Genomic DNA, 14,040 nt, shown 5'->3' with positions numbered 1-14,040 from the left:
ATGCCTTGAACCTGCCTGTGCAGTTTGCTCCTTCGAGATAAACTGTACCCTGTGTACTTGTTGGGTTTTTTTTGTTGTTGTGTTGTTGTTTTTCTGTGAGTGCATGTGTGTTTGCTGTGAGGTTTTTTTTGAGTATCTTTTGTGTTTCACTTCATCAAATATTTAATGGTGCACACCTATAAAAACACCATGAATAAAACATTTTGATATCACATGCTGGTGACTATCTGTGTTTTTTCATGCTTCAAAGCCTGAACGCCATGCAACTTGTCCCATCCAAAAGCACGAAAAATAATCATCTACAGTCATCTACACCGCATATAACCTAATTGTAACCCACTGCACGTCACATGAAACCGCTCGCTAATCGTCCCTCTTCTTTGCGGTTCCAGTGCGCCGTGTCCCCCCGCGGTTCTCCATCCCCCCCGCTGACAGCGAGATCATGCCGGGGGGCAACGTCAACATCACCTGCGTGGCGGTGGGCTCCCCCATGCCGTACGTGAAGTGGATGCTGGGGGCGGAGGACCTGACGCCCGAGGACGACATGCCCATCGGCCGCAACGTCCTGGAGCTGACCGACGTGCGCCAGTCCAACAACTACACGTGCGTCGCCATGTCGACGCTGGGCGTGATCGAGGCCGTGGCGCAGATCATCGTCAAAGGTTGGGCGCCGATCGGCATCGGTGTGCGAGGAGGCGTGCGGGCTGGTGGGAGGGGGAGGGGAGGGGGGAGGATGAGGTGGGCGGGGGGGAGAGTGCTCATGCATGTGCAACAAAGAGAAGAAGAGACTAAGTGACGGTTTGACCTTGCCTCCAGTAACACTTTGGTTAGGAGGGAAAAAAGCACGCAACCTTCATCCTCCCTCTCCTTTCTGTGGATGTGTACTCAGAGTAGAAAAAGGAAAATAATTTCCACTACAAAAGAGATATAAAGTATCTCTCCTCTCTCTCTCTCTCTCTCTCTCCCTCTCTCTCTCAGCTCTGCCCAAGGCTCCTGGCACTCCTGTGGTGACAGAGAGAACTGCAACAAGCATTACTCTCACCTGGGACTCTGGCAACCCTGAACCTGTGTCCTACTACATTATACAGGTGAGTTACAGACACACGCACACACACACACATCACATTTTGCACTCACCCAAGCACATTAATAACATTAATAAGATGGTTAAAGCTGCACTAGGCAGGCATCTTATCAGCCCAAATCACAAAGTGGGGCTGCAACAGAGAAAATTGTCCCATTCCCACTAATTGAGATGTTGACGATTCCTCCTATTTTCCCAAATGAAATTCTGTTGTTGAGTATGGACACTTCTTCACCCACAGGAACAAATTGACGAACTTTAGAGCAAAATACAAACTGCTAAGTAGCAGCGATCAAGCGCTCCGTCCATAGAAAGCTGGACTCACCAACATTAGATCTTTTGCTTCTCTTGTCCCCTTTGCTATAAGCAAAAGCATCAGAGATCAGCTGGGTTGGTAAACACGAGCATGATATGTGCACTTTACTGGCGTCACATTACATGATTTCTGGGTATTGAACCATGCATGCGTTCTTCCTCTCCCTCCATCTCCCTTTCTGTCTCTCCTGCCCTCTCCAGCACCGCTCCAAAGGCTCAGAGGACCCCTACAAAGAGATCGACGGCATCGCCACGACGCGCTACAGCGTGGGCGGCCTCAGCCCGTACTCCCACTACGACTTCCGGGTGGCGGCGGTCAACACCATCGGCCAGGGCCCGTCCAGCGAGGTGGTGGAGGCCCGCACGGCCGAGCAGGCCCCCTCCTCGCCCCCGAGACAGGTCAGGGAGAGCGTCTGAATGGATAAAGCAGAATTATCGTTAGGTTTAAACACCCCATGAAACGGCATCTTTACTTCCTTGATTTGATGCATTACCTGTTGAAACAGGATGTTGGGGCGGGACATAACGTAGTGAGGAATCATTCAGTAAACCAATGGAATATCAGTCAGGGAGAGAAGGCAGTTTTATTTGATGGGAGGGGTGCAGAGGGGCGGGATTGTTCAAAAATCCGATGGTTTTATTGGTTAGAAGTTTATATTTACACCTACTGGTACAGCACCACTCAGGTCACCATTAAAAATACACGTTTTCCAGGAAGTAAAAGTAATGGGAATTTCATGGGGACTTTAAATGAATGTTAACACGCATAGTGTATATGAGTGAATTAAATTAAATAATGAATTTCCCTTGAATAAAATCTGTTTTGATTACTCAAGGAGAGTCTGGTAATGTAACAGAGCACCTCCTACTGATTTCCCTTTGATTGAATCTTTGCTTTGATATTTGTCCTGAAGGAGACCTGTTGCGAAGTATAATATATACTATACAATGTTAGAAAAACAAGCGGATTTCACCTTAACTCTGAGTCATTATGTTTGTTTCCCTCAGAAACACTTCACCTAATTGACTGTTATATGATTAACCGCCTCTTATTCTGATTAACACGCCAGCATTTTACATAAATCTTGATTACATTCTGTCTTCTCTCAAATTGCCCCCCCCTGTTCTCAGCCCCGGTTTCCGCCCCGGTTTCAGCAAAATTAGCTCCAGTGAAGTTTCAGTACATTTCATCACTGACAGTTCTGTTGAAGTTTTCCCTGCTGTTCGTCCTCCAGGTCAGAGGTCGCATGCTGAGCACCACAACAGCTATCATCCACTGGGATGAGCCGGAGGAGGCCAACGGACAGGTGGTGGGCTACAGAGTCTACTACACCTCTGACAACACACTGCCAGTCAACCAGGTGTGTCCCTGCATGTGTGTGTGCGTGTGCGTGCGTGAGTGTGTGTGTGTGTGGATGACTTTGCTCTGCTACTTTGTTCATTTGTGTTAACCGCTGATGGTCTGTGTTGTCTGGGTGTGTCTGTATGTGTGTGTGTGTGTGTGTGTGTGTGTGTGTGTGTGTGTGTGTGTGTGTGTGTGTGCATCCATGTGTATTGTGCTGTGCAGTGGGAGAAGCAGATGGTGCGCAGCGCTAACTTCATCACCATCCAGGGTCTGATTCCTAACAAGACCTATTACATCAGAGTCCTGGCCTTCACCTCTGTAGGGGACGGACCCCTGTCCCAGGACCTGCAGATCATAGCCAAGACTGGAGGTAGGAGACGGGGCGTGTGGGAAGGTCATGTGTATGTGTGTGTGTGTGTGTGTGTGTGTGTGTGTGTGAGAGAGAGAGCGAGAGAGAGAGAGAGAGAGATAAGACACTTAATAGCATCTACAAAATGGCATATACGAAAGTCCTGAGCTCGCCTTTACTAATCCTGTCTTTCCCCAACTCTCTTTAGTTCCATCCCAGCCGTCAGACTTTAAGGGCGAGGCCAAGTCAGAGACCAGCATCCTGCTGTCCTGGGTGGCCCCGCCCCAGAGCGGCCCCGACAACCAGATCACAGGATATGAACTGGTCTACCGACGAGCCGACGACACAGAGGAGGTGAGGAGGGAGGGGCGGAGGGCCTGGACGAGTAAACTCATGGATGGTTGGATGGATGGATGATGCATGGATGGATCAGTGGATGGATGGAGTGAGGGCTGGGCAGGCAGAAAGATGATCAAAACCTGATCTGTGTCCGCTGTGCCTGTGTCCCTGTCTCCCTTCCCCTTTAGAAGAAGGTGAGCTTTGAGCCCACCACCTCCTACCTGCTGAAGAACCTGAAGCCGTTCTCCACCTACACCTTCCAGCTGGCTGCCAGGAGCAAGCATGGGATCGGAGCGTACACCAACGAGGTGTCCATCGACACGCCGCAGACACGTAGGTCCAAGCACACGCACGGCTGAGTGGGAGTGTGTGTGTGTGTGTGTGTGTGTGTGTGTGTGAGACAGAGAGAGAGAGAGAGAGAGAGAGAGAGAGAGAGAGAGAGAGAAAGAAACAGGTCTCATTTTTGACAATGCAAAAATAAGAATACATCAGAGTTACATTCAATGCAAGGTTTGACATCACAACTTCTACGGTATAATGGTAAAACGTTTGCCAATTGGCAGAATGGCTTTTTTGCATTGTCAGAATGGGGCCATCATGAATCCAGACCTTAACAGACCTCAGATTCAGTATTTCAACAAATATAGCACTAAACAACTCAATGATGATTGACAGCTCAGTAATACCTAATTTGTTGGCCATGAATCTGAGGTCTGTTAGAAACTCAGTTAAAAAAACAAAGGTAAGAGGTCAAAGGTTTGTAGCTAGAGATGAGAACACCGTCATGGATCAAGCACAGAGGCTTGACTAGGCTATAAGGACAAGTACGTTATGGACAGGTATGTTTTTGTGTTTAATGTCAGCTGTAGTCAGTGTTTGTGTGTTGCATCTATCTTTTAACTCATTCACTCGTTTTCATTAGTCAACATTTCCATCAAATGGAAGTTGACACCCGTCATTCAGTATGTTCGTTCAGTCATCTTGCTTTCTAGTCACAGGGTCATTTTCTTTAGGGCCTCGGGTCGCCAGTGTTTTGTTTTCATTTTATGTTTCTTTGTTTTTTGTTCTCTGTCTCTCGTCTGCTCATCGTCATCCCCATTCCTCCACTGCAAACCTCACTCCCTCACCTCTCCACCCACCCAACAACGAATTGCACACACAACCAATAACATTTACCCAAACAACCCCTGCCTCCTCCAAACTGGCCAATCAGTTCCTTCAGCACCTCCCCAGGAGGTCGCATGCACCAGTCCCAGTTCTACCAGCATCCTGGTAAGTTGGGCTCCGCCCCCTGTGGAGTTTCAGAACGGCGTCATTACGGGATACTCCATCCAGTACTCCACCACCGAGGGCAACAAAACCTCAAAAAGAGTCGATGGGATTCCGCCGGAAAGTTCTCCGTACCTGCTGGAAAACCTAGAGAAGTGGACGGAGTACGGCGTAACGGTACGGGCGCAGACGGAAGCCGGAGAGGGGCCGGAAAGCTTACAGCTGCTTATCCGCACCGAGGAAGATGGTACGTTCCCAAACCACCTCCCCCGTGCCTGTCTTAGGATGGTCCGCCCCACTAACAATGGCTTCCTCAGACCCTCTAACATAACCTCCTAATGAGCTCAAAGCATCCTAAACTAACAGCAAGCTGCTTCTACCGGCCAATAAACGCACGCCCAGTCTGGAGCTGCGACCCAAAAGGATGGTGAATTTTAGGGAAACCGCTGTTAAACCCTCCGAACCTGAAAACCTCTCCCTGTTTTTCCCTCGCCAAACTGTTAGAACCTCCAACATCCGGAGATCTCCCTCTGCTATTCCCTCACCGCTGCTTTTTCTCTTGTCAACAGCAACCCTTTTTTTCCTCCAGCAGCCGTTTTTATCCTCTTTTTTACCAGCACCTTTTTCTACATTTTGCTTTTTCTTCTAAAAAAAACCCTCTTTTTGAGAAAAGGGATGGTTGGATTACCTCTCTCTAAAGATCCTCTTGTGAAAATCCCAAATGTGGGCGAACAGTATGCCCCCCCCACCCACCCACACCCCCACTAACAATACCAAGACAAATCCTTTGGCTGGAAGCACTTCTGTATAAGGAGTGTTGTATTAACCTGTAGCTGTACCTTGGGCTTCCCCTCACCTTGGCTTTTCCTACTGACAATCTGTTTGAATACATAACTAACTTCAATCGATACAATATGTTGTAATATGCAATATATTCAGCAGTACTTTTGATATTCCTGCTAGATACTCCCTATACTTTCAGCGATCCAAATAAGAAATATACTTTTTCTGACTCCAGCTTTGTTTAGAGTGTTTATCCGTGGGTCAATCAGATTGCAAGAGGTGGCTTGAGTTTTTCTCACAGTATTTTTTTTGGGTGAAGTGTAGTTCTTGGCAGCATGAGAGAGGTTTTTCTTGATAACAGTATTTTCTCTTTGACTGCCTGCCACTGTTTATCTGCCCCGGGCAACAAATCCTTTTCTATCTGCCATTCTTATCTTTCTCTACATTTGCTTCTTATCCTCCACTGCTTTTTTCCTCCATGTTTTTTCCTCAAGCACTCTCATTTTTTTTTTTTTACTATTTTGACTTTTTTTTACCCCTCCAGACATCAGGGCAGCTTTTAGACTTTTTTTACAGGGTTGTATTTTTAAATTTTTCCATCTTCCGAGCATTTTTTTATCTGCCCCCCCAAAAATCCATTTTTGATAAAAACTTGTTCCGCTAAAGAGAGGGCCTTTACCCCAGAGGTTTATGAGTATCCATCATCTGTGACCCTTGACCTCTATCCCACAATGCATTTCTAGTTCCCAGCGGTCCTCCGCGAGGGGTGGAGGCGGAGACCGTGAACGCCTCGGCCGCTAGGGTGACATGGCGGGCGCCGGCGCCCGAGCGGCAGCACGGTCAGATCCGAGGCTACCAAGTCCACTATGTGAGGATGAACTACGGCGAGCCTCAGGGCCAGCCCCTCATCAAGGACATCCTTATAGAGGACTCCCAGGTGACACAGTCATATACTCTACCACCTCATCAACTGAACTGTGTAATCAATTGCTAAGAAAAGCCTAATTATGCTTTCTCACAGTGGGTGCATAATACTCTGGTTACTGTGAATAATCAGATTAAAGTGATAGTGAATAATCAGATTAAAGTGATAGCGAATAATCAGATTAAGATGATAGTGAATAATCATATTAAGGTGATCGTGAATAATCAGATTAAAGTGATAGCGAATAATCAGATTAAGATGATAGTGAATAATTAGATTAAAGTGATACTGAATAATCAGATTAAGGTGATATTGAATAATCAGATTAAGGCGATCATGAATAATCAGATTAAGGTGATACTGAATAATCAGACTAAGATGATACTGAATAATCAGATTAAGATTATAGTGAATAATCAGATGAAGGTGATAGTGAATAATCAGATTAAGATGATAGTGAATAATCAGATTAAGGTGATAGTGAATAATCAGATGAAGGTGATAGTGAATAAGCAGATGAAGGTGATAGTGAATAAGCAGATGAAGGTGATAGTGAATAATCAGATGAAGGTGATAGTGAATAATCAGATTAAGGTGATAGTTGGACTAAAGCAGTAAAGAAATAACATGTTTATCCCCAGTGTCCTGGGTTTATATGGGTTTATTTGATAGATTTGTTTTGATAGAAGGTTGTGACACAATCAGAGCCAATCTGCGGCCATCTAGGCCGATCAAAAATATTATAACATTTTCGTCTGATTGTTTTGGTGTCTTTGCTGTTGATACGCTTACAACAACGCAACGCACAATGCAACAAACAGTCCAACAAACAATCCGTCTGTGACTGTTTTTTGACACATGCGCACATTTAAGAATCTTTTAAGAAAAGATTGAGCAAAAATCTAGATGTGCATAACCAGATTATGCTTTTACTGATTCTGTCTTTACACTGTTTAATAGACTAAGGCCTTTATGTGACAACTGCTGTAGTCTGAATATTGCCTTAATCTGGTTGAGATCAGATTTTAATATGCATGTAAACTTGAGCAAATTTCCCTCCAGGATAAATAAAGTATCTCTCTATCTGTTTCTATCTATCTAAACATACCCACTGACTTACAAAGTGATACTTCTGTAGCTCCATATTTGTTTCAATAACAAGATATTAGATGTTACATGCCACTTGAGTATAGCAAAGATAAGAATGAAGATGTATTTTAAATCATACCCCAAATATTCAGTATTGTGTGTTTCCCTCCTCTTTTTTTCTCTTTTCTCTCCCCTGTTCCATCGCTCAGTGGGAATACGATGACTCAACTCAATATGTGAGTAAACCTATTTTTTAAACCTATTATTTAACAATAACAATAATGAAGCATGGAGAGTAGATGAGTCATATTTATGAGATGGTAGCATTAAAACCTCATAGGGCTGGGGCTAGAGCTTAACACCCAGCAGGAGGTCGCTCTCTCATTTCGCCGTTCTGTGTACTCCAGGATTTTTTAATAAAGGAGCCTGGAAAGATACATAGATGACTGATGACATGAGTCACCCGTGGATATTGCTGTGGCCTGTTATTAAAAAATACTGGTATTATTTATGGTTTTCACATTCCAGGAATCAAGAAAATGTGGTGCGTTTTAGTGGAAGCAGGTCTGAATGAGTTTTGAGCTATATAAGAATAGCTCCATGTAGTTAATTGATACATTTCGTGTTGTGAGATGATTCGATATTGTAGTTGTTTTGAGTTCTGAGCATTTTGGAGATATTCCCATATAGTATATTGGCTTACAAACCCACGAGCAGCAACTGCATGAGCAATAAAAAAGAGAAAAATAACTTAAAAGTTTATCTCCTGTCCCAACAAAAAGTATTGTTGGTACAGAAGAGAGCAGAATAACATTTAATAGTGTTGGTAGGTAGAGTTGTTTAGGTAGAGTTGTTTCTTGTGAGTTTGATCTATTTTTTCTGAGTGTATTAAACGCGCCAAAAGCAGTTGGCTTTGTGCAGCAGTGCAGGTGACCATGGTGTTGTGTCCTGCAGGAGGTGGTTCTTGGCGACCTGAAGGCGGACACTGCCTACTCTGTGTCAGTGGGGGCTTACACTGCCAAGGGGGACGGTGCTCGCAGCAAACCCCAGACGGTCTGCACCGCCCTGCCGCGTGAGTGTCAACACACACACACACTTATACACACCGAAAGGCACAGGCCAACCCATGCGCACACACACATTAAAAGAAATGAATCCCTAGTAATGATCTGTGAGAATATAGCATCACTAATGATCATTAGAGGCCATTAAATCACTGAATGGGCTCTGTCTCATTCTATCTCACCTTGTCATGCCAGTAAGAGGCCAATAGGTTTAGAAAATCCCCATCAATTGGCACCGTGGTATTAATCATATTTTGCAATTTTGCCTGAGGTTATCAATAATGTGCTTTGTAATTATCGTCTAATTATCATTTTCTTACCGTCACTTTCTCTCTCCCTCTCTCTCTGTCTCTCCCTCTCCACAGTGCCTGAGAAGCCCAAACTGGTGGTGAGCGCCACTGACGCAGGCACCGCTCTGCTCCAGTGGCACCCGCCCCCCGACCCCCCCACCCCGCTCCTGGGCTACCGCCTCACCTTCGGCCGCGTCGACGTGCTCCCCTTCACGGTGGTAGAGTTCCCCACCAAGGAGAGCCGCTACACGGCCCAGGACGTTCACAAGGGGGCCGACTACGTATTCCGACTCTCCGCCCGCAACAAGATGGGCTACGGAGAGGAGGCGGTGAAGGAGGTGACCACGCCGGAAGACGCCCCCGGGGGATACCCGGAGAACATCATCTCCGAGGGGGCCTCCGCCGCCTCCATCCGGCTCACGTGGAAATCGGTGCCCCTGATTGAGCAAAACGGGAAAATCGTGAAGTACTCGGTGCTGTACAAGGATATAAACAGTAGAGGGAACGCCTCGGAGGTTGTGGTGGCAGCTCCAGGGTCCAGTGTTTTGTTGGAGGGCCTGAGTGCCGACACAGTGTATGATGTCAGGGTGTGCGCGTTCACGGCTGTCGGCCCCGGGCCGTACAGCCCCGGTGTCCAGTTTAGGACGCAGCCGCTAGACCAAGGTAGGACACACGCTAACATACATACACACACACACACATTCCAACAATCCATCTTCATTGCTCAGGACGCTCAGTTCATAGAATCACTGGTTTATGTTTGTACGTGTGTATTCTGTGTCTTCAAGCTTAACATACGTGTATACATGTGTGTCTGTGTGCACACTCAGTCCCACACACACATACACACACACTCACAGAAACACAAACAGACAATCTGGCTACAACATCCTAAGTGTCCTTTGTTGTTGTCTTGTCACTGTAGTCTTAGAGTCCCAGTCCTTTTCCCAAACCAAGGTAAGAGAACAGTCTTGGGCAAGTATCCCTATCCAGTCACTCTGAGTGTTGATCAGACCAGTACTAGACTAGCACAAAACCAGTCTGAGACTGGTACTAGAGGATGATACACAGGTAAGACCATCATGTTTGGTTCTATAGTGAGACTGAAGGGGACTGTGGAGTCATTTTAATGTGTTTTTGTTTTGTTTTTTTATTTGTGCCTCAGTGTTTGCCACCAACTTCAGAGTGAAGGCTGCCATGAAGAACTCTGTTCTCCTGTCCTGGGAGATCCGAGACAAGAACCCCGCCCAGCCCTTCACTGTAAGTGCATTTTGTAGTTCCTGTAGTGCCATATTGTGTGTCTTACCTAGGTGTAAAATTTAAAGTCACAATAAATTTGCATTTTGAGAGCATCTGGATTCCATAATATGATAATATGATGTTTTTCCTGTTGAAACAGGATATTGGGGTGGGACATAACGCAGGGAGGGATCATTCAAAAGTGTAAATCAATGGGATATCAGTTAGGGAGAGAAAGGCAGTTGGGTTTTTTTATGGGAGGGGCCGGATTGTTCAAAAATCTGTGATGGTTTTATTGGTTGGAATTTTTATTTAAGCTTCCTGGTACACAATGAGGTCACCACTAAAGATTTTCCGTTTTCCAGGAAGTAAAAGTAATGAGAATTTGATATAAAAATGCAATAAATACTTTTTTGGTCATTTTGGTCATAAATTGACAAATTGGTATATCGTATGATAGAATGAGCTAAAAAGGCAAATAAGTTATTTTTCATTTCAGTGTGCCTTTAACTCTCAAATGATGTAACCCACTCTTATCTTGTCCTTTCCCCCCCACTCCCTGTCCAGATCCTGTACGGTAAGGGCCAGTCTGTGGAAGTGGACGGGAAGCAAACCCAGAAGCTGATCACCGGCCTGGAGCCGGACACCCAGTACTCCTTTCTGCTCACCAACCGGGCCAACAGCGCCGGGGGCCTGCAGCACCGCGTCACCGCCACCACCGCCCCGGACATCCTGAAGACCAAACCCACCCTGGTGGGGAAGACCAACGCCGACGGCATGGTGACTGTGCAGCTGCCGACTGTACAGACCACAGCTAAAGTCAGGTGGGGATGGACAGACGGATGGATAGAGGGAGAGAGGGAGGGATAGAGAGAAAGGACATGTTGGTGATATGGTTGAGTCATTAGTTTATTTTAATGAATAGATGATTGTTTTTTTGCAGTTGTGAGAACTTCCTTGACACATTTTTTATTCAGCGGTAACCCCTGCGGGACGTTCTCGAAATAGATCATTGTGGAATGAATTGTTCTATAGACCCTGTGAGATGCTTTCTCTATTTCCCCTCCCTGCTGCTTTTCATTTATTAGTCTATCAGGAGGGATTTCTCTGAGCTGGCGGCAAAGCAAGTCTGAGAACTCACACACTAGGCCAAATGAAAGCCCAAAGCTGATAATCTCAGCTGCTGTTCGTAACCATGGTCAAATATAGATAACAAATAGATGCAGTCCTAAGCATTCATCCCTAAAACGCAGCCTGGAGCACTAACGTGTTCTCACAGGCATTCTGCTATAGTCTCCGTCACATCGGTGGCATTTGGGGTTTTCAAGTCCCAAAAACCTTGTAGTCTTCTTTGACATTCAGAAGTAATGTATTAATGCAAGAGACCACACCAGCTCAGCTGATGTGGTCCAAGATAGCAGCAAAAATCAATGAATCAGTGAATTGCAGTCTGCTGGACTTCAAAATAGTTTATTTGAGACAATAAAAGTTCAAATCCAAATTGGATCAAATCTATATATTCTAAACAAATTTTTAAAATTGTGTTATGAAGTTTGAGTTTTTGGGAGATTTGCCCATTGGTCAACTTACCTGTTAAGTGATGAGAACATAGACACCAAAAGAGCATAGACTTTAGCATACACTATGTTAAGGAGTGTATCTCCTACACAAAACCACCAGACTTAGCCACATATCATTGTGAATTACCTACCATTCAGCTATAGAGCTGCTACAAGTTCTCATTTTCTCACTTTTGAAATAATGCTAGTTGCCTCTTGGAGCACCGGAGCGAATGATCTACTGGGGACACATGGATGATTTTGCTGTCTATGTCTATGTCACTTGACAGATATGCTGAATAACGGGCCACACTCCCAAAAACTCTGTGTATTCCTCTAAATTCGGTGCTTGTGGTCTGACCACTACTGAAAAACTCCCCCACTCTGATTTTTTTTTTTTGCACTTGGCTTCAAACACATGTCACCTACCTGTCCTAACAGCAACAGCCTCGCTCTTTTTCAAGCGTTAGATTGTGGCATCACAACTGTTATACAGCAAATATATTAATGACATAATTCTCCATAGGCAATCTTTAAAGTAGAACCTCAGTTGTCTGATTTCGATTGACTGATTTTCCTCCAGAGACTGAAATAACGAAACAATTCAAGTGTCCAGACTGTGGCATATTTCCTTAGTCTTCACCCCAGTGTGTGTTGTGTTGTTAGGGGTTACTATGTGGTGGTGGTGCCGCTGAAGAAGCAGAGAGGAGGGAAGTTCCTGAATCCCTGGGAGGAGCCTGACCAGATGAACCTGGATGAGGTGAGACATGCAGCAGATTGGTCATGATACCAATAAGTGGCTAATAAATGGTAAAGGAAGAGAATAGTGATGATGATGATGATGATGATGATGATGATGATGATGATGATGATGATGATGATGACTAAATGGCTGTAGTTAATGGAAAGTAGTAAAGTATGAATAATAATAAAAAAAAAAGGCTGAAGTAAATTAGATGAGGTTTATTGTAGTGTGGGTGAGGATGAAAATGATGACAGTATAAAATATGATACAGATATGCAAATAGATGCCTACTATAATGAAAGGGTGTAATAACAATAATAATACTTTATTTATACAGCACTTTTCAAAAACAAAGTTACAAAGTGCTACACAAGCAAGGAAAATAAAAACGAACAATTGACACAGATCAGTAAAACATATAGAACAATGAGAGTAAACAGAGTCCCGGCCATACGGATCAGATAATGAGTATGTTTACATGCGCACCAATAACCCATTTACTGGGAGTAATCAGCTTGAGGCAATATTTCGATTCCAGTGTTTACATGCTTCCAAGTAATTTGATTTCTCGAATAACCCGGTTGACATGGAATCATTTCATCAATCTCAGAGCGATTTTGTGGATACAGAGACAATGCTGAAACATTTTCAACCAATCAAATTAAAGTTCTGAAAAAGAAGGGGGTGTGATGGCTTTCTCTGCTGAGGAACTGATCACAGACATCATTGTAGTGTGAATGCTTGAGCAACAATGTATCATTATAGTTTATAGTTATCTTTATTGTTATTGTTCTAGATGTGAATGGGCTCTAAGGTGTTTACATGCCCCAATAAATTGAAAGATTGGGCAGAAATCTAGGTGTTAACTGGATTATGCTCACTCTGATTTTGACCTTACCTCGATAAAGAAAATCAGATAAAGGCAATTTCATGACAATTTCAATAGTCTGAGTGTTGTTTAATCAGGCTCAGTTTGAATTATGACATACAGTATATTGTGCATGATACATACTCTGCTGCATCCACTGCAGCCTCATATGTTATGAAACCATATGCTGTAAAATCAATAAAGAGCGCAAAAAAACACAAAACACGAATAGGCAATAAGTTAAATGATTGATATTAACTAAATGTTTAAAAAAAACAATCATAATGAACTCTTGCATTATTCCTCAGACCCACACACACACACACACACACACACAGTTTCGAAGGCTTGTGTTGGAGGGTTGGATTTGCTGCAGTGGTCCATCACCTTATTCCTGGTGTATCTGTCCAGACACCCAGACACTGTGTCTTCTTCCCTGGATTGATGGGAGCACAATGTGTGTCAACATTAAGTCACACAGACAAAGAAAAGTGTTGAGCCCACTGGCAGTGTTTGTCCTTGTATAATGAGTCGAAGCTGTTGTATCTGTGAGAATATCCTGTGAAGGTAGTGTACCTGGTCACCCATTGTCTGTCTGCTCAATCCAAACGGTGCTTTCCTGTCTAATTCCACCTCCCCCTTATTCTAAAGACTTCATCACCTTCATTACACTGTTCTGAAGGCACAATAATATGTGGGAGATTAGTTTCAGTAGAGTTTTTATGGCGCTCACTGTCTCAATGGATAAATGTGGCGGCCATTCAGTTGTTGATAGAG

General features: G+C 44.4%; 1 protein-coding gene across 13 annotated transcripts in view; it reads left to right on the top strand.

Moving 5' to 3' along the window:
• Nucleotides 1–14,040, top strand: part of ptprdb (protein tyrosine phosphatase receptor type Db) — a 62,272-nt gene that overhangs the window by 23,936 nt on the left and 24,296 nt on the right. For 7 of the 13 annotated variants that reach the window (XM_071901806.2, XM_071901812.2, XM_071901808.2 and 4 more), the window contains 10 exons: nt 393–662; nt 979–1,088; nt 1,601–1,798; nt 2,635–2,760; nt 2,967–3,114; nt 3,302–3,447; nt 3,621–3,765; nt 10,018–10,112; nt 10,659–10,915; nt 12,317–12,410. In XM_071901806.2, the coding sequence (XP_071757907.1) occupies nt 393–662; nt 979–1,088; nt 1,601–1,798; nt 2,635–2,760; nt 2,967–3,114; nt 3,302–3,447; nt 3,621–3,765; nt 10,018–10,112; nt 10,659–10,915; nt 12,317–12,410 (1,589 nt within the window). Of the gene's footprint in view, nt 1–392; nt 663–978; nt 1,089–1,600; nt 1,799–2,634; nt 2,761–2,966; nt 3,115–3,301; nt 3,448–3,620; nt 3,766–4,645; nt 4,949–6,227; nt 6,422–7,707; nt 7,735–8,452; nt 8,571–8,927; nt 9,516–10,017; nt 10,113–10,658; nt 10,916–12,316; nt 12,411–14,040 lie in introns of all 13 variants that reach the window. The other 6 variants (XM_071901798.2, XM_071901799.2, XM_071901804.2 and 3 more) reach the window with 1 other exon arrangement.

The sequence above is a fragment of the Centroberyx gerrardi genome, chromosome 3 (genome assembly GCF_048128805.1).
Source record: "Centroberyx gerrardi isolate f3 chromosome 3, fCenGer3.hap1.cur.20231027, whole genome shotgun sequence".
Taxonomy (NCBI): Eukaryota; Metazoa; Chordata; class Actinopteri; order Beryciformes; family Berycidae; genus Centroberyx; species Centroberyx gerrardi.
This window is presented reverse-complemented; position numbering and strand designations above follow the sequence as displayed.